General features: G+C 41.2%; 1 protein-coding gene across 1 annotated transcript; it reads right to left on the reverse strand.

The window, feature by feature from the left end:
- podxl2 (podocalyxin-like 2) lies at positions 1–26,211 on the reverse strand. The gene is made up of 13 exons (XM_085354491.1): positions 26,181–26,211; positions 19,132–19,472; positions 18,222–18,564; positions 12,354–12,463; positions 12,009–12,201; positions 10,035–10,184; positions 9,624–9,880; positions 9,443–9,517; positions 5,082–5,238; positions 3,782–3,843; positions 1,270–1,449; positions 229–411; positions 1–60 (listed from the first exon to the last, which is right to left on the reverse strand). Exons 1-13 carry the CDS (start codon positions 26,209–26,211, stop codon positions 1–3), a joined length of 2,142 nt encoding a protein of 713 aa, XP_085210617.1.
- Between the last annotated feature and the right edge of the window lie 712 nt (positions 26,212–26,923).

The raw sequence follows: 26,923 nt of genomic DNA on the forward strand, positions 1-26,923 counted from the left end.
TCAGAGATGTGTGTCCTGCTCTTCTTCCTCCTCCTCTGTGGCTGCTTGATTGACAAATACCTAAAAAAAAAAAAAAGATTAGTGTCTTCATGCCGTTGCCAGGCAGAATGTATTTTTGTTTAGTTTAGTTTTCTCAAAAAGGAAGCTTTAGCAGTAACTCATTTACTCATTATTTACTCATCCATCTCTTCATCTTTTTTTTTATCCCTCAATTAGTCTTCCAATCACCTGCCATCGACTGCTCTCCTCCCCACCTCTGTCTCCTCCTCCTCCTCCTCCTGCTCCTCCTCCTGCAAGCCCATTGGTACTTGGCTTCTTTTCCTGCATCTCAGGCTGGCCATCATTAGTCACATCCAGTGTTGGGTTATCATGGCAACCGTTCACCACAAAGTGAAGCTCCTCAGCACGAAACTGTGTGGAAAAGAAGGAGCAAAAGATTTATAAAGAGTAATCCATTTATCCAGTGCGGCAGCTCAGAGACATGAATACCTTCATCTCTCATGAACTCAGCAGCAAAAAATAAAATGAATGAGAGGAAACCAATGAAAAGTCTGGCAAAGTAAGAACACCTCAAAGAAACGTTGATACACCTCAGCCCTAAACACAGGCTAGAGGGATTTAACAAAACCTAAACTAAGATGAATATCATCCCTAACCATGATCCATGTTTCCAACATCATATGTTTGATCTAACTCCTTCATTCTGGTCACAATATATGAAAGCTAACCACATTAATACATTTAAATTAGTACATCGTTATTTTACTGTTAAAACCTATACAATTATGATAATGTTTTCATATTATTAGTAATATTATATTTGGATTTGGACAACCTGCACGCTACATAAAAACCCATCACCAATGGATGGATTATTTACTGAAATCAGCTTTCTGAAAGCACATTTCAATTAATGTCCTTTAAAATGTATTTATTTTATTTTAATTTGGTCTGAACTGTGTTTAAAGAAGTGCTGTGCTATTCGTCTTTAGAGACTGTGTACCAGCGCCCTGCTGAAGGCGCTTCTCTCTCTCGTGTGCATGAGAAAAAAGGAAGGTGTTGATTACCGCTGACCGTGTCTGCAGACTTTGTTAATTAAACTTCCAAGACACCATATTACATTAGGTTAAGTTACTTAAGTATAGAGGGTATAATATATATATACTGTAAACACTGACAAACATCTGTGGTCTTAAACACTTGACAGCACAGCTGCACATCAGCACGGGCCACAGTTAGCGCATGGCGATGGTTTGTGTTTGTGCTTACCGCAGTTTTCGTTGCAGGGAGCCGTCTCTGCCAGCAGATGTATATGAATCCAGATGTGATGATTACCATGCAGATGGAGCCGATGATAACCAGAACCACAAACAGCTTGCCGTAGTCACTGCGTGTGTGACTGGGCCGAGACGGGCAGTTGCTGGCAGCACTGTAGTTCTGGACGCCCACCTGAAAAGGTACGCATGCACAACAATCAACCATTAGTTTAAACTCATGTCAAACCCGTTTCACACTGTGACAGCTGACCTTGCTCTTAAGTGGACCAGTGAAAGTTCCCCTTTTTTGTCAGTAAACAGCAGTGTAACTGCACATTTACTCCCTAAGATATCTTAACTCCTTAATGCCTAGTGTGTCATATTTGACACATACAATTTTCTGTGAGTTTTTGAGACTTCTACACAGCAAATTCAAAAGTGTTAAATTTTTTGGTGTTAATAGTCTTCTTGCAAAAGTAGAGTTAATTTTACTCTAAGCAGAGTCACATTCTTTTAATGTAACTCTGAGGTGTAAAATGATAGTAGTTAAAATCGAGTGTTAAAAATGAGTGTTTCTCTGTCAAATCTGGAGGTGTTACAATGGAAACATTAACTCTTGACCTCTTAACTCTGAACTCCTACAGGGGCTATGACACCAACAGAGTAAATTCACAGACTCCGCCCTCAGCACGGCTCCAATCGAAGCTGAAGTGAAGCCGTTTCAGAACATTTTGCTCTACATATTTGAGTTGTTTGCCATGCTTGGTAAGTCATTCTTTCAAAGATTGTTTCAATTATTATTATGAGCTTTTACTTCTGTGGCTCTTTGGAGTTGAGACAAAGCTGTGTGAAAGGCATTAGCCATGTTGCTCGCTGATAGCATAATATTCTGTTTTAGCTAGCTGAAAGGTATTGTTTGCAGGCAAATACCACAGCCTTGGAAAAAAAGCTTGCATGTGAATTTTCAGTCAAACTTTTGGTCAAATACGCCTAAAACAATGTGTAGAATGTGAAATGTTGGTATAATGGTGCTGCTTGAAGCCTGAAAACGATCGCCCATAAAAAAGCGAGCAAACAGCAGTAGCTGACGTCCTGACTGGGTTCTACGTTAGCATAGATCCCTCCAGAGTTTTGTGCATACGGTTTAGGTAAAAATGAAAAAGGTTGAGGTTTTACATTTAGTTCAGTATTACCTGTTGCCTGTGTCCTTGTCTTTTGGGAAAATACTTTACACAAGTAATGGCTCAAAGAGGATTCCTTTTTTTTACTGGGCTGCAATTGTTTACTGGATTATTTGTGCCATTAATTAGTGTCAACTAATTTTTATTCAATCTCCGCACAGGATATGCTTGTGAAGATGGAATATGGGGGAGAGCAGAAGTGCGTTGAAGTTCCACAAAGGGATGAATGAAGGACATGCATATTGTATTGAAGAAATAACTGATGAGAATGCTGTTATTTGCATTTACCATGTCAGACCTTTTGATAAACAAAATTCTAATGAAAGTGAGAACATGTATACTGTTACATCTTTCAGAAAATGTTTTGAAATTGTGGTGCACAGTTCAGAATAAATGTTTTTCAAAAACCATTGCATCTTTTTAGTAAATGTTTATTTCCAAAAGAAATTTCTAGAAGTTCAGAACAGTAAAATTCCTGCTTTTTAGAATGAATTAGAAGATAACGCTTACGTAGTTAAACTAAAATACTCTTTGAGAGTTAATATATAAACTCTTAACACCAAGTGTTAAATTATCAACTCCAGACAGATTTGGTGTTTAACACTAAATCAGAGTTAACGTACCAACTCTCCAAAAAGAGTTAAATTAACACTCTCTGGTGTGGACCCATATAGACACTTTAATAGTGTTGAAATCAAATCCGACAGTGTTAATTTGGACATGCTGGATTTGCTGTGTACAAGATCAGTGTGATTTTTTTCCCCCTGAAAAACTTAACTAAAAGGCACAATATATTTTTAAGCAATTTAAACAAAATTCCAGATGTAGCAAATATAATATGGAGCAGAATTATTTCAGATTTCAGGCTTTAGGGGTTTAATATAGGAAAAAGAAGCGCATGTCTCAGTTTTTCCACTTGAAAAAGAAATGCTATAGTATTAAATAAATCTGTCAGCATGAATGTTTGGGCTTATATTGTAAGAAATACCAGGCCATTCTCAATCCCGACATATAACATACCGATGATTTATCAAGTCCCGAGGTGGCCCTATGAACCACGCAGGATTGTGGATGGAATACAATAGAACCAGTAACCCACGTACATGTGTAGATTCATTCCAAACGGTTCTCATGTTTCCTGCCGTTTCCGAACGCGTAACAAAGAGACGTGTTGGGTGGCCAAAAGTGTGACATACCGACGATTTGTCACAGAAAGAGGTGCATTTTTTTCCATTTCATTTCACACACGTTCACTGTGTTCTCTTCAGTATCTTAGCAGAAATGTTTGAATCTGATTTGCTGGAGAGTGCTGCAACAAATTTAAAAAGTTTCTAGATGTTGTACCTCAGTCAGACATGTCTTGATCTCTGCCAGCATGCCCAGCATGTCTTTGGTCGGGATCACTCCTGGATAAAAAAAACATATCTTGTCAGACACAGTCCTTTGAGCCAACATAGTGCTTGTGTGTGCTTGAATATGTGTGTTACTGAGAAGCTCCTAAACTCTTCTTTGGGTCAGAACTGAATCAAATGCCTCATTTAAAGGATCTCTTTATATCATGTTTCTTTGTCTGATACTGAAGCCTGACATTTGCAACTGTTTGATATTTGTGAAGGCTTTCAGATAACACACCCTGAAAGAGGCTGAAAATTAACTTAATGTGACAGCAGACCATCTATTTTTATCCAAAGAACAAAGAAACTGCTTGAGACCCCTGATCACAACTGAATATTTCAGGGTGCACCATTGGTTCAGAGTTGAAGTATGAAGACTGGGATAACTTCTGTTGATACATTTTTATTTGTGCTGAATGTTTTTATTGTTTCATGTCTGTCTGCACATTGTTGTCACACAGCTGCCAGCAGCCACTGCAGTCTGGACAAGCTACATGGATGAATATTAATATGCTTGTGCACTCAAATCAGTAACAGGGATCCTCTGTTGGGTTTAATATCTCAGACTAACTACTTTTTTGCTTGAGCATATAAAAAATGACAAGTATGCTCCTGTTCAGATTTGTAATTATGACCCTTGTTGTGAGTTGTAGCCAGAGATCCAACTCTATTCATCACAGATAATCCCCAACCGGAAGTTCAGGTCAGTTTGACAGAGGTTTTGATGTTGTCGTTAGCATGAAGTTGATACCCATGGTCGAATCATCAAAAAAAGGATTTACTTGGCCTGATCCAGCAGTGCTGGAAGCTGTGCACAAACACATAGCCTAAAGGACAACAGGCCAAATAGAAGTCAGGGACGTTTTTGATTTTTGACTCCAGAATCTTTTAATGCACCTCATTCAGTATAAAGCAGTTAAAGCTAACATAATATCTGTCACACATGACATTTTACAGCACAGTGAGTACTTTTATTTTATAATTACATCAGATTTTGTAGTTTTTGTCATTTTTTTTTGTAATTTTAATGTTGTATTTTGTTGACTAGGAAACAAGTCTTTCTTCCCCCTATTGGCTATAAATAGGGATGCTGATGCTGTGTGCTATGTGTTCCAGTTTAACAGTTAAAAACATTTTTGTTTGTACTTATTGTGTTTTACTATTTTCTCTGCATTTTAAGGTACATGTGTACGTGTGTGTGTGTGTCTGTTTGTGTTTGTGTGTGTGGGTAGGTGTGTAGGTGGGTGTACCATGCACAGATGCCACGTTCATCAGCAGCTGGTGTTGCTGGTGTGTAGGCTTGCTGAGGTAGATTACCCATGTTCCCTCAGGGCTACTCATTCTCCGAGCAAACACTCGCTCTATAGTCGTCAACAACCGCACACCCTGGTCTAAACGGAAATCCTCCTGTAACACACAGACACACACACGTACACACACGCACACATACACACACAAAGGTGAGGAAACAGGATAAAAGAAGTTAAACTGCAGTAGCTCAGCTTTGACTCCATCCCTGTTTCTGTGCCAACAACTACTGCATTGGTGGTGAGGGTTTGTGTTGGTGCCATGGACAGATGTTCGTTCACCGACACACACAAATACAAGCAGCCCCCAGCAGTCCGGGTTTTAGAGCTCTACAGCACTCCTCCACCTGATGTTTGCTACTGCAGTGGGAGAGAAAAGTCTGGCTCCTTCTTCAAAGAAGGACACATCACAGCTGCGTGTGCTGGTTCTAGGATGAATAATTGGCTTCAAAATTGTGTTCATATACAGTGGGGCAAAAAAGTATTTAGTCAGCCACCGATTGTGCAAGTTCCCCCTCTTAAAATGATGACAGAGGTCAGTAATTTGCACCAGAGGTACACTTCAACTGTGAGAGACAGAATGTGAAAAAAAAATCCATGAATTCACATGGTAGGATTTGTAAAGAATTTATTCGTAAATCAGGGTGGAAAATAAGTATTTGGTCACCTCAAACAAGGAAAATCTCTGGCTCTCACAGACCTGTAACGTCTTCTGTAAGAAGCTTTTCTGTCCCCCACTCGTTACCTGTATGAATGGCACCTGTTTGAACTCATCATCTGTATAAAAGACACCTGTCCACAGCCTCAGTCAGACTCCAAACTCCGCCATGGCCAAGACCAAAGAGCTTTCGAAGGACACCAGGAAAAGTATTGTAGACCTGCACCAGACTGGGAAGAGTGAATCTACAATAGGCAAGCAGCTTGGTGTGAAAAAATCAACTGTGGGAGCAATCATCAGAAAATGGAAGACATACAAGACCACTGATAATCTCCCTCGATCTGGGGCTCCACGCAAGATCTCATCCCGTGGGGTCAAAATGATCATGAGAACGGTGAGCAAAGATCCCAGAACCACACGGGGGGACCTGGTGAATGACCTGCAGAGAGCTGGGACCAAAGTAACAAAGGTCACCATCAGTAACATACTACAACGGCAGGGAATCAAATCCCGCAGTGCCAGACGTGTTCCGCTGCTGAAGCCAGTGCATGTCCAGGCCCGTCTGAAGTTTGCCAGAGAGCACATGGATGATACAGCAGAGGATTGGGAGAATGTCATGTGGTCAGATGAAACCAAAGTAGAACTTTTTGGTATAAACTCAACTCGTCGTGTTTGGAGGAAGAAGAATACTGAGTTGCATCCCAAGAACACCATACCTACTGTGAAGCATGGGGGTGGAAACATCATGCTATGGGGCTGTTTTTCTGCCAAGGGGACAGGACGACTGATCCGTGTTAAGGACAGAATGAATGGGGCCATGTATCGTGAGATTTTGAGCCAAAACCTCCTTCCATCAGTGAGAACTTTGAAGATGAAACGAGGCTGGGTCTTCCAACATGACAATGATCCAAAACACACCGCCCGGGCAACAAAGGAGTGGCTCCGTAAGAAGCATTTGAAAGTCCTGGAGTGGCCTAGCCAGTCTCCAGACCTCAACCCCATAGAAAATCTGTGGCGGGAGTTGAAAGTCCGTGTTGCTCGGCGACAGCCCCAAAACATCACTGCTCTCGAGAAGATCTGCATGGAGGAATGGGCCAAAATACCAGCTACTGTGTGTGCAAACCTGGTAAAGACCTATAGTAAACGTTTGACCTCTGTTATTGCCAACAAAGGTTATGTTACAAAGTATTGAGTTGTATTTTTGTTATTGACCAAATACTTATTTTCCACCCTGATTTACGAATAAATTCTTTACAAATCCTACCATGTGGATTCATGGATTTTTTTTTTTTCTTCACATTCTGTCTCTCACAGTTGAAGTGTACCTCTGGTGCAAATTACTGACCTCTGTCATCATTTTAGGTGGGGGAACTTGCACAATCGGTGGCTGACTAAATACTTTTTTGCCCCACTGTATCTGACCTGTTTGGACTGGTTCAGACCAAACAGACCACCTGAGAATGAGTGTCTCGGTCTGCTTGCAAACAGATTTTAGTGGTTTATTGTCGTGTAAAAGCAAAACTGTGTGCCCAAACCACAGCTGGTCACAGCTATCTCCAAGATCAACTGCACTGAATTTTCTTAAACTAATTTGCTGAAACGGAATCAGACTGCTGAAAAAATTGGTATTAAGATAAGATAAGATAAGATAAGATAGAACTTTATTAATCCCTCGGGTGGGTTCCTCTGGGAAATTCGATTTCCAAAAAAGCACAGCACCGACAGAAGTTACAGAGTTATACACACACACATATATATAAATACAGAGACAATATAAATAAAATATACGAAGGGGATAAATAGAATAAATAGGAATAAAAATAAAAATAAAAATACAAGTATTATATGTACTTATAATAGTAAGAACTGAAAGAATTACAAGTAAATATTCTGATATTAAATATTACTATTAGACATAGTGTTATCATTACTAACCAGACGTTAGACTAATAGACAAATAGACAATAGACATTTTCTAAGTAGCAGTCCATGCACTCAGCAGTGCAGATGGGGTTAAACGTATTCCTGAATGTTTAAAAAATGTCATGAAATAAAGTTTATACTTATCGTGTGCACAGGATTCAGATCCATCTCTAACCACTACAGATGTACAAAGTCGCCATGTAACGAAGTGAATTTAGCCAGCTAAACTTTAATTTCACCTTCATACAATTGCATAACTGCAGATCAGTTCCAAACACTGTAGGGATGTTTCTGTGTCTGTAGTTTTTCAGAAACTGTAACAGATTGATAAACATCACTGACGTGGCAGTTAACCCCTAAAAATGACCCCTGACTGAACAAAGGGGCATTAGAGGAACCGATTCAGGTGCAGTTCCTCTAATGGCCACATGAGGCTGGCTCCAAAAAGAGAACTGAGTCACAAAACTGCATCTGTCAATTAGGGGTGCAACGTATCGATATTGAACCGTTCGATACAGTGCTTTCGGTTCGGTATGCATATCTATCAAACAAAATTTTTAATTTATTTTATCAACTTTCCTTCTGACAATGCTGTCTGTGTTGAGAGCTCAGTGAATCTGCGTTCGACTACTCCGCCTAGACTGCACTGTCAAGCGCAGATCCACTGAGCGCAGCACAAGCTAGCAAGACAGAAGCTAAGCTCGTTGCAACATGGCAAATTGAACCTCCCCCACCCTCATTCAGATCTGGCCTTTGGAACTATTTTGGTCTTCATGTGAAGTATGACCCTGAAGGTAAGCGCGTCATGGACAAAAGTAAAACAGTATGTTGGATGTGCCATGCAATGCTCAATTACATGGGTGGGAACTACTGCGTTAGCGCAGTTAGCTCGTTAACGTGTTGACACCGTCCAGCCCCACGCACGGTGATCAGCAGTAGCTCGTTAACGGAGATTTGCCGTGTTGTGGCGTTAACGTCATTTCAGATTAAGGCTGACAGCACTAGTGGGAACACAATGAATATGACTGCGCATTTACGCTCACATCATTGTAGTGCAAAGTGGAAGCAGACAAAAACAACAAGCACGCATGCTACAAACTTTACCCGAGTCATTTAGACAGCCGTTAGCACAGGATTCTCCTTATGGGGACCTGCTATGTTTAATATGCTGCTGAGAATATAGCCCAGAAGAAGCGTATAGTATAGCTTTTATTTTGGAAAGAGCCATTTCTCTGTAATAAACTCTCCTTTCCAAAGATGAGTGATTTCTCGATCAGATAGATTTATTTTTTTTATTATTTTCTTTTTTCAGCAACATTAAATTTAAAAACTGTACTTTTGAGTTAAAATATATATTTATAATTTTAATAAATGACAAATTAAAAAGGCATGAACATTTTTTGTATCAATAAAATATCGAACCGTGACACCAAAGTATCGAACCGAACCGTGAATTTTGTGTATGTTGCACCCCTACTGTCAATCATTTTGTGGTGTTGGTGTTTTGTAAAGCATTTTAAATGGAATTTTGAAATAAACAGTAAAGTCTTCTGTGAGATCCAGATGGTCCAAAGAGTCTGTGCTCCACATTTTGCAATTTAAATTCTAGGGTTTTATTAGCCCAATCCTCTTTCATCCAAATTTGGTTACTTCTGATTCCAAAAGGCGATCATGGCATCATCTTATGCATACTAATGCATAAGTCAGGTCGAGGTGTACTCACGCAGTTGATGTTTTGTGTCATGTTGAGGACGACATAGCCTCGTCCAGTCAGCTCACTCCAGTCAACACAAACTACCTGAAAGATTTGGATTTAAAGTAAAATAGCATTATAAATGCCAGAATTTTATGATCGGAAAAAATAACTTATATTTGTCGTTTGTTCCCACTGTCTGCAAGTTTACCTGGTGTGTCACCTCTACTCCTTTGAGATCGCTGTCTGGTAGTAGGACCTCTGCGACCCCACCACCCCTGACCTCTGACCTGTGAGACTCCAGAGGAGTGGTCTTTTCCAGCCAATTCCAGGATGGGTCGGTGAACCCAATAGTGGGGGAAGGATCAGTAGTGAGTGGGATGATGTGTCTGATTCTTGTTTCTTCACGCTCCATCTTTTTCCATCTTTCCTCCTTCCCCTCGTCACTTCTGTCTTTTGGTCTAAATTCTTGGGTACAGAGGAGGCAATTTGCCTGCTTTAGTCAGGCTTGCTATGATCATAACACTGAAGAACTGACAGACCTGCTGTGCTATCACTGAACAAATCCTTCTAAGGGGAGGGGCTTAGAGAAGCTTTATACTGATTATTACTGGACACTCACCTTTCTCCACACTAGGCTGCAGAGGCTCTCTGCTGGGAGCCAAGCCAACCTCTGGTACAGTGGGATTGTGGGTAAATACACCTATGTGTACGAGGCCTATCTCCTCCTCTTCCTCTTCCTCCCTCTCAGCCTCTTCATCCTCTGTCTCACCTGCAGAAACAAAACCAAGGCAGCAGAGATAAAAAACACAGAAGCTTCTCTGTGGTTTACACTCAAGCATTTTAACACCTTTTCAATCCTCTAAATGTGCAATTTGGGTTTATGTTGCTGGCAAATTCACCAGATCTTCTAGAACAAGCTGCATCTTTTAGTCATTACAGTTAACAACAAATAAAAATGACAGACATCCTAAATTAAATGACACCAGAGCAAACCTGCTGAGTGCTGGATACAAGGAATGGTTTGATTTTGTGAAATACGTGTATCTTCTTAGCCTTAAGAGAATTGATATCATTTTAATGCCAGTCAGCAGATGGTTACCTCACTTCAACATAAGGCTAAACATCTGTCCTGGCTCCATCTTAAAGCAATAACATCTGTTGATCAGAATACTTCTTATGTAGTCCACACAAACATCTGACCTGAGAAGATTATAGTTTGTATGCATTTTATATTTTTATAAAACAGAGGATTTGACCGTTTATCAAACATTGATGCATTTAAACACAATGTAACAGATGCAGTGTCTATACCCCTTCTAACCAAAGTTAACTTGCCAACTTTGTCCCTGGTTAGGCTTTTAAGACACAATGTTTCAATACAAATATAAGATCAGACAGAAAACATCACTAATAACAATAATAATATCATCCCTTTGCGTTAAATCTTTTTTGTTTTTATTTCTTGTGGCAGTTTTCTAACTATTGGTAGTTTACAATCTTCTCCGCTAACAGCTTATCTTGTGCTTACACCTTTTCTACTGAATGACTGACTGAATGCTGCACAAGGTCATTCACACATTTAAATGCCAACTTTAAAAAGGAAAAATGAATTAAATTGGCAAGAAATCATGTTTTGCATGGTCAGATTTTTAAAAGGTTCTAAGTTGACCTTCAACATGCAACAAGAAGAAATGGGAGTGAGACAAAGCATTTTTTGAGCATGCAATTTATTGAAAACAAGGCTTAAACTTTGATTTTTGTTTTGGGGGGTTTGGGGGTTTTTTTTTTTGGAGGTGTGGTCCTAAATCAGCTGTAAAACAGCCCATTTCAGTTTAAGCGTTGTTTTCAATAAATTTCATGCTCAAAAATGTTTTGGCTCACTCCCATTTCTTCTTGTTGCATGTTGAAGCTCTACCTGAAACCTTGTTAAGACCCAACAATGCAAAGTATGATTTTTTGCCATTTTCCAAGTGGTCTTAAAATTTTGATCAGGACTGTATATCTCAGGAAAGGGTTTAAAACGTATTTGTAATTCTTGGGGACTCCACTGAACCACTGGAAAAACAGAGAAAGCTTCCCAGGATTGACTGGCCTACAAATATAACTCCAATAGTGCATCAACAACTTATCCTCAAAAGAACCCAAAGCAACATCTAAAGAACCGCAGGCCTCACCTGCCTCAAAGTTCATGATTCAAAAATAAGAAGGAGACTGGGCAAAAATGGCATCCATGGGACGGTTCCAAGGTAAAAAACACTGCTGACCACATCACATTTACCCCAAAACATACTGATAATACCCAAGAGAAACTATTCTAATAACAGATACAGAAAATCTGTATCTGTTATTAATTAATGTTACGCCTCAATAAACATACAGAGAGAAAAGAATAAAAAACAGCGTCACTATCAAAAAATTTCAGGCGATAGCTGGATTTCCTGAAATGTCCGATGTAGCACAAACATTTTATCCCACGTAAACAGGAAATACAAAGCACAAGGGTACATAAATAAAAGAACATTACAGAAACAAACGTTGATATCTCACAGGGGAACAGGGAACAACATAAAACAAGGAAACTGCTTTAGTGTACCTTTTGTATAACTTCCCAGCAGCCCAAAGTCTGTGCCAGTGTCGGTCTCTGGGGAGGCTGTTCCTACAGCATCTCCAGCAGCACTTGATGTGCTAGTAGTGGTAGTGATGGAGGAGCGAAGGCCTCCATATCCGCTAGAAAGGAAATCTTCTTCCCGCTCTGCTTCCCACAGCTCTTTATCTAAAGGACCCACCTGTATAGCAAATATCACATTAGTCCTTGTTTTGTTGCTTTTCCTGAATCTGTAAGTTCAGTTAAATGATTAAGTTTATGGTAACCACCCAGCTTAATAACCAGTCTGAGTTACATTCACACAGATAAATAGGTTAATTTCTCTATCCTCACCTTTAGAACGGGGGATGCGCGATGCTCCTCTGGCCCAGAATCAGGTCCCTCTGCTGGGATGGAGATGCTGGACTGCTCGGAGGAGGAGGGGTTGAAAGATGGACTGTAGCCTGTGTGACACATTGAGACATGTCACAAACATATGTTGTTTCTTTGAGTCCACTGTCTGTAGTGCTGAGGATTTGGCAGCTTATCAAAGACACAAAGTCACAGGAGATACGGAACCAGTTAAAGGAACAAAATTAATTACGCCGGTTGTTAAATGTTTATATATATATATATATGAAAAACACCCAGCACGCCCCTGCGGGCGGTTTATCCTTCAAGCTCGGGTCCTCTACCAGAGGCCTGAGAGCTTGAGGGTCCTGCGCAGTATCTTAGCTGTTCCCAGGACTGCGCTCTTCTGGACAGAGATCTCCGATGTTGTTCCCGAGTCACCGCACCTAGTGCTCCGATTACCTCTCACAGCTAGAGATTGACGAGGTACAACACAAATATATATATATATATATATGCTACTACGCAAGTAACCCCGGCGGAAGGGGCTACATGAATAGGATGACGGACCTATGGATTCTTCGATACCCAACATCCACAATGACGGCGAAACAACTAGTAGCTCAGTGTTCCAACATTCGAAAGAAGGGACTGCTCTCACAGCTAGAGATTGACGAGGTACAACACAAATGCTACGGCAAGGAGGAGTCAGGACGCCAGGTCAGGGGGGAGATATCATCACCCCCACCCGAGATTGGGTACATAGCCCCAAGTGCGATAGGAGAAGGATCGTTGAGTGCGAGAGGAACTGACCTGAAAAATAGGATAATGGCCAAGCTTGAAACCTGGATCCCCCGTAGCCGGTTACCAAGATTACGTGAAGTACCCTCAGAAGGTCTGCTAGATGATGTTAATGCAGCACTACGGACAATACCTACAACCACGATTACCGACACTAACAAGCTGATCTACAATACGGCAGCAGTGATCAGTGAGAAGCTTGGCTACAAGTTGAACAGCCACAAGGGGCAGTACCCTCCATGGAGAAGGAGGCTAGAGGGCAAGATCAAAGTAGCACGGAGGGAGGTTAGCCAACTAACGGAGTTGCAGAAAGGTGTGACAAAGAAGGTGCATAAGAAATACAGCAAGCTGTCCATACCTGAGGCCTTGGAAACTGCCAAGCAAAGACTCACAGCCTTGGCCAGCCGCTTGAGGAGGTACACCAGAGAGATAGAAGGCAGGAGAATAAACCAGCTGTTCTCCACAGAACCAGCAAAGGTGTACTCTCAGTGGCAAGGGAACAATAATAAGAGAACAGCACCACCAAGGCTGGAGACGGAGCAATACTGGAAGAGCATATGGGAGAAGGACGCAACCCATAACGGCAATGCTCAGTGGCTAGTGGATCTGAGGGCAGACCACAGCGACCTCCCTGAACAGGGTCCAGTAACCATCACAGTGGCAGATATCCAAGAAAGGGTCTCCAGTATGAAGAGTTGGACAGCACCAGGGCCCGACATGGTTCACGCCTACTGGCTAAAGAAGCTGACTGCACTCCACGAGCGTCTGGCAGCACAAATGAACCAGCTGCTAGTTAACGAGAGACACCCGGAATGGCTAACCGAAGGTCGGACGGTCCTGATCCCCAAGGACCCCAAGAAGGGACCGGTCCCCTCCAACTACCGACCAATAACCTGCCTCAGTACTACATGGAAGCTCCTGTCAGGCATCATATCGGCTAAGATGAACAGGCACATGGGTCAATACATGAGTGGGACACAGAAAGGAATTGGCAAGAATACCAGAGGCGCAAAACACCAGCTACTGGTAGACAGAACAATCAGCCGAGACTGCAAGACCAGACTGACCAACCTGTGCACTGCCTGGATTGATTACAAGAAGGCCTATGACTCAATGCCCCACAGCTGGATACTGGAATGCCTAGAATTGTACAAGATCAATGGGACCCTAAGAGCCTTCATCAGGAACTCAATGGGGATGTGGCGTACAACACTAGAGGCCAACTCCAAGCCCATAGCACAAGTCACCATCAAGTGCGGGATCTACCAAGGAGATGCTCTGTCCCCACTGCTGTTCTGCATAGGCCTGAACCCCCTCAGTGAGATCATTAACAAGACTGGCTACGGATACCGACTACAGAACGGAGCAGTTGTCAGCCACCTCCTGTACATGGATGACATCAAGCTGTATGCCAAGAGTGAACGAGACATCGATTCACTGATCCACACTACCAGGCTATACAGCAATGACATTGGAATGTCGTTCGGACTGGAGAAGTGTAGTCGGATGGTAACAAAGAGAGGGAAGATAGTCAGAACTGAGGGGATTGAACTACCAGAAGGCAACATTGCAGACATAGAGGACAGTTACAAGTACTTGGGGATCCCACAGGCGAATGGGAACCATGAAGAGGCCGCTAGAAAAGCTGCAACCACCAAGTACCTGCAGAGGGTCAGGCAAGTCCTGAGGAGTCAGCTGAATGGTAAGAACAAGATCCGGGCCATCAACACGTACGCCCTGCCCGTGATCAGGTACCCTGCTGGGGTAATAGGCTGGCCAAAGGAGGAGATAGAAGCCACTGACATAAAGACAAGAAAGCTCCTTACCATGCATGGAGGGTTTCACCCCAAATCCAGCACCCTGAGGCTGTACGCTAAGCGGAAGGAAGGGGGCCGGGGACTGGTGAGTGTCAGCACCACAGTCCAGGATGAGACAACGAACATCCAAGAATACATTAGGAAGATGGCCCCAACTGACCGAGTGCTCAGTGAATACCTCAGGCAGCAGAAACCCAAGAAAGAGGAGGGAGACGAGGAACCATCATGGAAGGACAGGCCCCTGCACGGTATGTACCACCGGCAGATAGAGGAGGTGGCTGATATCCAGAAATCCTACCAGTGGCTGGACAAAGCTGGACTGAAAGACAGCACAGAGGCACTAATCATGGCAGCACAAGAACAAGCTCTGAGCACAAGATCCATAGAGGCTGGGGTCTATCACACCAGGCAAGACCCCAGGTGCAGGCTGTGTAAAGATGCCCCAGAGACAATCCAGCACATAACAGCAGGGTGCAAGATGCTAGCAGGCAAGGCATACATGGAACGCCATAACCAAGTGGCCGGCATAGTGTACAGGAACATCTGTGCCGAGTATAACCTGGAAGTCCCGAGGTCAAAATGGGAGATGCCCCCAAGGGTGGTGGAGAATGACCGAGCTAAGATCCTGTGGGACTTCCAGATACAGACGGACAAAATGGTGGTGGCTAACCAACCGGACATAGTGGTGGTAGACAAACAGAAGAAGATGGCCGTAGTGATCGATGTAGCGGTTCCGAATGACAGCAATATCAGGAAGAAGGAACACGAGAAGCTGGAGAAATACCAAGGGCTCAGAGAAGAGCTCGAGAGGATGTGGAGGGTGAAGGTAACGGTGGTCCCCGTGGTAATCGGAGCACTAGGTGCGGTGACTCCCAAGCTAGGCGAGTGGCTCCAGCAGATCCCAGGAACAACATCGGAGATCTCTGTCCAGAAGAGCGCAGTCCTGGGAACAGCTAAGATACTGCGCAGGACCCTCAAGCTCCCAGGCCTCTGGTAGAGGACCCGAGCTTGAAGGATAAACCGCCCGCAGGGGCGTGCTGGGTGTATATATATATTAGGGGTGCAACGATATTCGTATCGATATTGAACCGTTCGATACAGTGCTTTCGGTTCGGTACGCATATGTATCGAACAATACAACATTTGTAATTTATTTTATCAATTTTCCTTCTGACGATGCTGTCTGTGTTGAGCGCTCAGTGAATCTGTGTTCGACTACTCCGCCTAGGCTGCACTGTCCAGCGCAGATCCACTGAGCGCTCAACACAGACAGCATAGTCAGAAGGAAGAGCGCAGGGCAAGCTAGCGAGACAGAAGTTAAGCTCTGCTTGCAACAAGCAAATTGAACCTCCCCCACCCTCATTCAGATCTGGCGTTTGGAATTATTTTGGTTTTCATGTGACGTATGACCCTGAAGGTAAGCGAGTCATGGACTAAAGTAAAACAGTATGTTGGATGTGCCATGCAATGCTCAATTACATTGGTGTGAACTAGTGTGTTAGCGCAGTTAGCTCGTTAACGTGTTGGCCGTCTAGCCCCATGCACGGAGCGATCCGCGGTAGCTCGTTAACGGAGATTTGCCGTGTTGTGGCGTTAAGGTCATTTCAACGAGATTAACCTGAAAGCACTAGTGGGAACACAACGAATATGACTGCACATTTACGCCGACATCATCCTAGTGCAAAGACAAAAACAACAAGCATGCTACTAACTTTAGCCGAGTCATTTAGACAGCTGTTAGCACATGATTCTCCTTATGCTGCTGAGAATATAGCCCAGAAGAAGCGGATAGTATAGCTTTTATTTTGGAAAGAGACATTTCTCTGTAATAAACTCTCTTTTCCAAAGATGAGTGATTCCTCAATCAGATACAGGGCTTGCAATATCGCTAGCCCGACGTCCCGGAGCTAGCGATTTTTTCAGTCGGTCTACCAAAATCTATCTCTTCCCTGCCCGTCGGGCTATTGTACGAAAAATATATGTCAATGCTTTTGCATTCTTTCAGAAATGTAGCTGGGTAATTATGTCATTGGCATCGGTGAGCCACTGTCAATATGTGACATATTGAAATCGCGTTTGAATTTGCGCTTGTTTTTTTGCTTTCACTTTGCAATCGTGCGAACTGTGTATAGAGAGCGACAGCACTGATCTGTGAGTGATGATAATTTGTGCACCAATTCCTCTGACATCGTCTTATCAATCGTTAGCTTACTATGCAAACATGACAAGTGAAATCTCCCGCAGCTTAAACATGTGAGAGGTTGGTCGCGCAGAGAATCGCTGAGCTGTGAGTGCGTGTGTAAAAGCATTTCAGTTCTGCTGAGCCAAATAAGACAGGTCAGGGTGAAGAAGTGACAGCCAAAGAAAAGCTTACCACAAAACGGAGAAGTTATGACAAATCAGACTATAAGGCAAAAAGAAAGTGCAGCTTTATGGTTTCATGGACAAAAGAATTTCTGTGGCTGCAATATGATGAGCTAAATAACCAGGGCTGCACATAAGTGGTCCGCAGGTGCGCATTCGCTGTCAAAATAAAAAACACGCACAAGGGTTAGGGTTAAATTTAAAAACTGTACTTTTGAGTTAAAATATATATTTATAATTTTAATAAATGACAAATTAAAAATGCATGAACATTTTTTTGTATCGAAAAAATATCGAACCGTGACACCAAAGTATCGAACCGAACCGAACCGTGAATTTTGTGTATCGTTGCACCCCTAATATATATATATAAGAACTGTGCAAATTTGACTTTGAATATGAGGAAGAAATTATTAGTCCTCAAATCCTTTGTCAAATACCTGAAGTAAACCTGAAAAAAAAATCTCTTTCAGACCCAGAAAATATGCCCATCTTTTACATACAGGCTATGCCTTTATCTCTTCTTCTCCAGCAGTTGGTTGTATCTTCAGGTGCTTTCCCACATTTCTATATACCCAGACTGAATTTTTACCCTTGGCAAAAATCAATATTTAAGAACCAGTATCATAACTCGCTTCCCACAACAGCTTGAGATGCAGACATAATGTTTGCCCACCAAAGTGGAGCAGCACAGTCTGTAAAAATGTTGATTTAAAATTGTTTTTTCCCAGGCAAACATTTGGTCCCAGACATCTGTGGAATAACAATAAAGTCTCTGAAGATGCAACTTCCTGCTGAATGACAGCGGGCTTTGGTAGAGAACTAAATCCCAAACACAAAGAAGCTGCATGAGGATGTGTTTTTAATAAGGGAAACGATTTTTACTAACCAATCAGAGCATCGAGATCTGGTGTTGTGTGGTTGACCTCAAAGGCATCCAAAACATGTTGATCGTCTCTCGCTCTTCCCTTCTCGTCTTCCTTTTTCCCCTTGCTCTCGTTTTCCTCCCCTGCCTCTTTCTCCCACTCGTCTTCTCCTCCTCTTCTCTCTCGGTCCTCTGGGCCCTCTTCTCCTCTGTCTCTGTCCTCCATATCTGTTCCATAGAACCCAGAAGCTTCCTGGGAAGAATCGCCAGCTCCTGGCCCGCTGAGAAGCTCCGCCTCTGGGTCAGCGAAGTCTGGATTTACAGTGTAGCTTTCTGCATCTTGTGGAACTGCCAGATGAACCATACGCTGAAAGCAGACAAATATTTGGTCAGATATACAGACACGCTGAGAGAAACTAATAAATGATCAGCTGCAGAATAACCACATGAGCAGATGAAATTAGACAAACTAGGCAGAAATATTTCTTAAATGAAAGCAAGGATACAACATTGTTTCAGAGCTTTTCAAAACTATTTATCCTTTCAGCCTCTCTTCCTTGATTCCAAAAAAATCCGGTTTAATAATGATGATAAACTGGCATTAAACAAAAAAATAAATAAATAAAAAAGCTGGGCTCAGAATGATCAAAGGAATGACTCATCATTATTTCATGTTGTTATTTACACGATTTCTGCTCCTACAGAGTGTAATTTAAAGGGCAGCAGCGGTGCCTCCATGTTTTTCATGTTGTAACTATTTGTGCAAGACTTAAAAAACATACTGCAAGTAATGAAAAGATGAGATTTTTTTCACATAAGCAAAGACAAAACGGCCAAACTAAATTGCGTGGCTATTTTCCAGTTCGGCTCTCCGTAATTCATCTAAAGGATTTCAGTTAATCTGTTACAAAACACAAAAGCAACGTGCCCTCACCTCCATCTCATCTTCCACATCCAGGTTGTCATCCACAGCTGCATGAGCTCTTGCCACCTGACTCGCAGATGGTGGTGCGCTCAACTGAGATGAGTTAGCTGACTCCATCTTGGTCTGTGAGCGTGACGTTTCATGTATCTCTGGCCAACCCATGTCATGAACCAAATGAGGCTGGGCTCGCACTAACTCCTGGACCAAATGACGTTTGGTTCTCACTAACTCCAGGATGAAACTTGACTTGGCTGGACTTTCATCCCTGAAGAGATGAGCTGCCGGAGCATTGAGGGGAATTACACGGTGGGAAGAACCCAGCCTGAAGGCATCACAGCTGGCCAGAAGAGCTACAGGGAAGAAAGCAAAAAAACACTAGAGCTGATACTAGAATGTACCACTGCAGTTAATCACACTGGAGCGGTAGCATAGCCTGAAACTAACTGCCACTGATTAATAGTATACTGAGAAAATGTGTAAAGAAAACAGAATTTAAGGAAACAAATCAAACATAATCTCTACAAAGGGTGGAAAATGGAAATATGTGAATTAAAGCTTTCCTGATAGACACACACACACAAAGTGTGATTTTCACATGTTTGAAGTTCACATTTCTGGCTCAGATGGAATAAAACTTGTTATGAAGGTTTTGCTGCAATTACAGCTTGTCAGCTGTCGATCCTCTGCTCTGAACATCTGGACATCATCTGCTCTTATATGCTGAATTTAAAAAAACTTACAGTGGCTCACAATGAAAAAATAAAGTAAAAACTATAAAAAAACAATTAGAATTAAATGAACTGACAGATGAAATCCGTTTAACTAATTCCCGATGCAGAATTGCAGCACTCCTTGTTTTGTTACTCAGCACACTTTGAAGAACAGCAGTCCAGGGGCAGAGCAGAGATAGGAGCACTCTATAGACTCTATTGCACATTAAAGAGATTTAATTTACTGTTAAATACAGAACTCTCAAATCAAAGAAGTGTTATATTCACTGCTGAGCTTGGAACATCAGTGACAGCTCTTTCATTTTGTATTTAAATTTCTCTCAGTATCTTATCGGACTCCCATGACATCTTACTGCACTAATTCCTTCATTTGCTAATTGATTCACTATTCATTTGAGTGTTCACTAATTAATGCAGGGCTTAATTACAGTTTATCACTACCTGCATAATAGAATACTGTACTGTTTATAAATGGTATATAAGCTGTCATGAATGGCTTTGGTAAAGCAGTCAGAAAAAAGGCAATTTGACAGATTGTCCTGTTTACAGTCAGCATGACTATAGAAAATCTTCAGAGGAGAACAAAAAGCATCAACAGTTGTGTTTTCTAACCGTAACCGAGTAGTTCTGATGCCTAAACTGTGCAAGGTAGCTTTCAGTGATGGAAAACAATTTTAAAAAACAACTGAAATGGAAAGAGAATGTGTACATGAACACAGATCAGTACATGAGACCAATCGGATGAACATTGATGTCGAGCAACAAGAGCCATTGTTGTAACTATTTCACATTACTGAACCAGTTAATAAGAACACATTTTAGCTGTTTAGTTTGTGTGTCTTTTTATTACAATACTGTCTTGGTTTCTTGTTTTTAATTCACAGTTAGTCATCTGTAGCTGGCTATTAGTACGGTAAGTAATTATAGATAAACTCAAGCTTATAGCTGCAACTGCTAATAAGGAGCTCATAAATTAATTTTAGAATGAAGGCACAGCAGTCTCCCAAATGTGTTACACACCCCTATTGTGCCTTTTCATCATTTAGGGTTGCTAGTATCACCTGCTCATCCGTTTGTTGTTTAATTGCTAACTTCTCCAGCTGTCTTTTTTTAATATAAATTGACCAATTCCTGCATCCATCACTTATGCATCCATCACTAATCCCTAATGGAGGGGGAGCACTCACTGTAACCACCCATATGTAGCCGTCTGAGACCACAGATGGCTGTCTGACCTCAAAGGCTAAGTGAGCAGATTACAATATCATAGACAACATATCTCAAACATGTCTGCAGCATGCTAAGCTCTCTAGCCCAACACCACAACCCCACAGTCCCCCACAGATGGGAGGAGGGAGAGATGAGGGATTCATCACCTAGAGGAGAACAGCCCTGTTTCTGTCGCTTTAATTCCTTATTATTAAAGCAATCCAAGTGACTGAAGAAGTCACTTGGGTGAGTGACAAAACGTAGCGTTCTCCTACTGAAAACGTTATGTCCAGATGAACAAATTCAACCTTTTGGGATTTTTCCTTTGTACTTTCCAAATTCCCAAGTCAACACTGTGGTGAATCCATAAGCATCCATACAGGAAACAGTCCTTATTTTATCCTGAGATAATGTGAGTTGCAGTTTATTTAGTTAAAATTAACGCTCTCCAGGAAAACCTAAGACAATCAGCAGAAAAACAACATATATATAACTGATACTCCCTGATTCATCGCTGATCAATTAATATTTGGCCATAAAGATATAAAACAGTGCTTCGTGAGTTTAAATTTTGCTATGTTGGTACTGATGCAGCGTTCTTTTCAGTCTTACTGAACAGATGCTGCATTATTATGCCACATACCCAAGAGGAATATACATCGTACAAGTGAGCTAATGCAGCAGAAGTGAAAACCTCAGGCCAGAATGACTGAAGCCTCAAACACTGTCAGTATCAGAGTACGTTCTTTCTACTAAACTCTCCTCTAACAACAACAAAGACTTAATGCTGAAATCATAAACTGTGTATAAGTATGGGTACCATGGTATATCCCCAGGTGGCTACATACAGATCATATAAAAACATGGACGTAATCACCTTGAATTCATCTACTAGGCACAAGCTGAATGCTTTGGTTTTTTGTAACTACACGTTGTGACTGAGAGGACTGAGGGATCACACGCCACGCTTTATTGTCCTTTAATAGTCTAATTGGGACTTCACAAAATGGACATTAATTGGCATTTGAAGTTTAAAGGTATCTTTGGTTTTCAAAAAAAGCACAATTTTACATATTTATACCACTCAAAGCTATCAAAGGCCGCTTTTGATGTAAGGAACCATTATTTATAAATGAACACACTTGATCAAGAGCAGTGTTCCAATCCAGTCTTTAAGTCTGACATCACTAGCCGTGTCTGGGCTCAAACTCCGCTGCAAGTCCATAAATCACGGCATCACTGAGAGTTGAAAAACTGTCTAAAGTCTTTCATCTGTAATAAAATGATCAGCGTTCTGCTCTACCAGGTGTAGCAACTGAGATTAACATCCAGGCATCCATGAAAATGGAATTTATGACATTTAACGGAGTTAGAAGTTAGCAGGGAGTTAGCTCGCTAGCTTCTATCTAAATACAATATAGCATGTCCTGACTGAGGGATTTTGGAAACAAATTCAAACGTACAGCTCTGCTATCACTTCCAACATAAATGAAGACAGAAAACTAAACAGCAGTGACGTTTGTATGGTTACTGAAGTTTGGCTAGCTGGTATATAACGATGTGCTACGTGACCGCTAGCGACACAGCTACGTGAGCATAATATAAACACGCTAACTTTTTTCCACTCGATAAAAGTTAACGGGAGGATTCTCGTTGGTCAGGAACAAATGTAATCGCATGGCAGGATGCTGTAAACGGACCAAACTTCAGCCAGGAGAACAACTGAGATAATCCATCCATAATACGAGGTTAGTCATTAATACACTGCTGCATGGGCTGGGCTGTATTTACATCTTAAGGTTTTAAAAACTAAACTTTAAAATTATTAGGGGTAATAAAAGCCGAGTGAGGTCAACAGTGATCACTGACTGTTTTTAGGAGCTTTTTGAGATTAAATAGAAGAAAATACAAAACATTAAACATGTTAACAACACAAAAGCCATATTAAACGCAGACTACTTTAGGCCCGGAAGCAGGATTCGTCACGTCATCACTTAAAGACCGAATAGATTTCTATGCAATCTGATGTGTTTTTACAATCAAATGCTAAACCACCAAGTAGAATTAAGGACCTTCAGCACCACCTTCACATTTCCAACCCTGAAACACAAACATTTGATCTGGCCTGTTTTCAAAGTAGCTGTTTGCATGTCGAGAAGCTAAGAGCAAGCTCTAAAGCACCAACTCTTTTCTTTCTAAAAGAATGCTCTGACATCAAGGGCTCCTTGCTCATGAATTATAATGAGCTAAGAGATCAATATTTGATCAGTATTTGGTCTTAGGCCTCAGCTTTTGTTTGCAAGTTTTTCGCTTCACACTGGTACTGCATTAGTAATCCATCTACCCAAAGGTATATACAAAGAGTTCAGTCACTGCTCCATCTATTTATCTGAATCCAAGTCACAAGGGTAGCAGACTAAGGAGAGATGTTTAGACGTCACTGTCTCCAGACACTTCCTCATCTCATCTGGAGGCTGAGAGATGTAATCTTTCTAATGTACCCTGGGTCTTCAGAGGCTCCTACCAGCAGGACATGCCGGAAAAACATCCATCTGACCAGGCAGCATCCTGGTCAGATCCCTGCACCACTTCAGTTGGCTCCTTAAAATGTGGAGCAGTACTCCAATCAGTTCATCCCAAATTACATGCAACACGATCAACTTAAATATTTAGACCACAATTAAAGAAATAGAGCAGTGTTATATGTCTAATTAAAGAATAATAAGAAAAAAATATATAGATTATATTACATGTGATCTCATGCATGTAATATTGATGTGAGAAATTACCAACCATCATTCTTGATTAATGTAGCAAACCTAAAGCTAAGAAACCATCCAGGTATTGCTGTGTGTAGTATGTATATCATGATCGCATGTAGCTTGCATGGTACAATATAACAAATAGATAGGATGTGCAATTATTTGTTTAAATCACTCTAGTGTAATAAGAAATGTTGAGAACTGCATTTGTCTTAACAGCTGCATTGTGAGGATAAGATAGCTGTGAGAGCAAAAATAAAAGTTTCTGATGACTCATCCTGTGAATAAATATATGTCCTGTAACTATGCCCACTGTGATTTGAAGACAACAACTGGGCAGGACTTTGTTATCGAGTTAAAATGCTGTAGCTGCAGAGTGATGGGATGGCTGTGAGCTGGCAAAAACTGTACTAAAGAAGAATTTACAGCTGTGGCCTAATTTATTTTATACAGGCCGGATCTTGATGCAGTGAACACCAGGTCAAACTAACGTTATGTTCATGCCTATTTAGTTTTTATAATATCAACGTTAGCAATAAACTGAAATTCATTTTCAATTACATGATTGTTTATGTGAGTAAATTTGAACAGTTTTTTACATTTTGGAGAATATAGCCAACTGAGATGCTAATGTACCACATTAATTGTAATAACACAATTCATCAAAGCTTAGCATGCTAGTAAGATATATAACTAAAATTCATTTTTCTAATAATAAAAGAAAAATGCTGTGCTCCATGCCAAAATTTTAGGAACTAATTGTTTTACACTATGGTACTAGGCCTTTAGGTTTCTGGGTTGTTGTTTTTGTTTTTAGCTTTATCTATATTGCCATCTCGGAAGCTAATTCTTAGAGTTATCATTCTATGATACACAAAATCTTTATCTATGTTCCCTTCTTCTCACCATGGATCTAACATGACTGGTTTAATAGCATTTAAGCACCTATAACACCCTATGAAAGCATCTTGTCGTTTTCATTTTAACAGTTTTTAATGAGATCTCATTTAAATCTACAAAAATGTAATTGTACATGCCTAGCAACTACCTAGGACTGACCATAAATCATATCTACTAATATCTAACTTTTGTTTGTGTGATTAAGTATTTTGCCAACAATACAAACAGGCCAAGCAGTACTATAGCTCTGGGAATATGTCACTATGAAAACATTAACTTACTATAAGTCAGTTTTCTTAAGATGCATACTATCTTTAACTAATTAGTGTAATTTGATTCAAAATTTGAATAGAGGTTTAGTATTTCACTCCATTAATCCATATTTATGGATGTTTGAACAGATATAGGCAAATTTTTTCATATTTACTTTTGTTGTTACGCTTTTTTAAAACTGCTGGATGCCATCAGTTTAAGTTGACATGGCAGATAAAATCTAATAGTGGACATTTTTACTCTACAGTCTACATAATGTCCCGGGGAACTGGCCTTAAGCCATCAACCTCCGTGCTTTAAGCTTTAGATCAGCTTATAAGACCTGTGCCCACCCCACAAATCTTTCCAACCCCATAAAGAATTCTTTCTTATTTAACAAACTGCCATATAATACCTGTAGTTTTTTAAGCACGGACACAAAGATGAACCTCCACATTTCACAAAAAAAAGCTGCAATGTGTCTTCTGACAAAAATGAATCCAACAAAAGCAAAAATATTGGAAATTCAAACATGGGCAGGTTTTCTCCTGCAGCTGCCACCACAAAATAACAATTCGGGTTTTTATCGTGACTCTAAATTCACATTTATTCTGTTTCTGAATTGAATTTGATCAAAGTCAATTTTTTGTCAAATGACAAATATGATCATGTTAATAACTGAATCAAACATATCTAGGAGATTTTGGTCTGGTGCTGCTGGTTCTGCCTTCTGTGTGTGTGTGTGTGTGTGTGTGTGTGTGTGTGTGTGTGTGTGTGTGTGTGTGTCAAACACTGCAGTGTGTGTCCACTGATTTAAGTGCACTGCGCGCCTCCTACACACTGCCAGCCTGCATCCACTTCGCAGGATTTAACCTGAGCGATACATTAAAGGAGATCTCGCCCAGGCTGCTGGTTACACCCTTATTTCATTTATTATTATTATTATTATTATTATTATTATTATTATTATTATTATTATTATTATTTCCTGCAGCACTAAATAAAAAACGCACATTTGGCGCTCAGTAGTGAGTTTCGTCTTCGTCTGTGATGTTTTCAAAGTCTCCCAAGAATTCTGTCAGCCTCATATTTTCATTGAGGGTGTTTGTTGTAGGATATCCATCGTTCTCAAAATGCTGTCGCGGTCCGTGATTATAGCTGCATGAAATAAAAAGATCAGACATTATTAAAGAATGAGACTCACCGGTCAGGGTGATGTGGAGCAGGCCCGGCATGTCTGCTGCAGTGCTCCCCTCCTCCGCTTTGAAAGCACAGATCGCTCTGATACAAGCAGCGGCTGCGCTCTGGATGCGGATGGAGGCTGTCAGAAACACGCCGCGTTCATGGCCGCCTCGTGTCCTGTCTGTGTGCGGCTCACCAGCTGACCGTCTGCGGATCCGTGCAGACAGAACGACAGACAGGCAGATTCTGTGTGTGTCTGTATGATCGCGCTGCGGTCAGTCTAACATCTGATCCGCTGCACCAACGACGCTGAGATTATCCGTCTGGCTGTTTAACTGCTGTTCGAACTTCTGACCGCTAGATGCCGCTACAGCAGACGGAGTGGGTTCTGGTTCAGTGCTGCATTCAGGTGCTGCTCAGAAAGTTATTTCAGCTTATTGCGCGTCAAGTTCAGTTTTTAAAGCACTAAAAGAAAACGAAGTTGTGAAAATAGCAGCGTTTTATGCAACAAAGGCTTTCTTGTACAGTTACCCGTTTCTGTGCCTGTGTCTTTATGAATCATGTTTGTATATACAGTTAGGTCCATAAATATTTCAACATATAAATATTTGTTCTGTACAGAGGTGGGTCGAGTATCCAAAAATTGTACTCAAGTAAGAGTAGCATTACTTGAAAATATTATTACTCAAGTAAAAGCGAAAAGTAGTCGTCAAAAAAGTTACTCAAGTAAGAATAAAAAAGTACTTGGCGAAAAGACTACTCAAG

This window comes from Diplotaxodon limnothrissa, linkage group LG5 (assembly GCF_057381915.1).
Source record: "Diplotaxodon limnothrissa isolate DT_005_m linkage group LG5, D_limnothrissa_male_GT1.1, whole genome shotgun sequence".
Lineage (NCBI taxonomy): Eukaryota > Metazoa > Chordata > Actinopteri > Cichliformes > Cichlidae > Diplotaxodon > Diplotaxodon limnothrissa.

What these genes read in the sequence shown, in the direction of transcription:
- podxl2 (XM_085354491.1), bottom strand. Translation starts at nt 26,211, where the DNA reads ATGCCGGGCCTGCTCCACATCACCCTGACCG. An exon ending in GCGCATCCCCCGTTCTAAAG is followed by an intron (nt 12,202 to 12,353) that starts GTGAGGATAGAG and finishes TTTGCTATACAG; the next exon opens with GTGGGTCCTTTAGATAAAGA. An exon ending in GAACGTGGCATCTGTGCATG is followed by an intron (nt 3,844 to 5,081) that starts GTACACCCACCT and finishes TTTTTTATCCAG; the next exon opens with GAGTGATCCCGACCAAAGAC.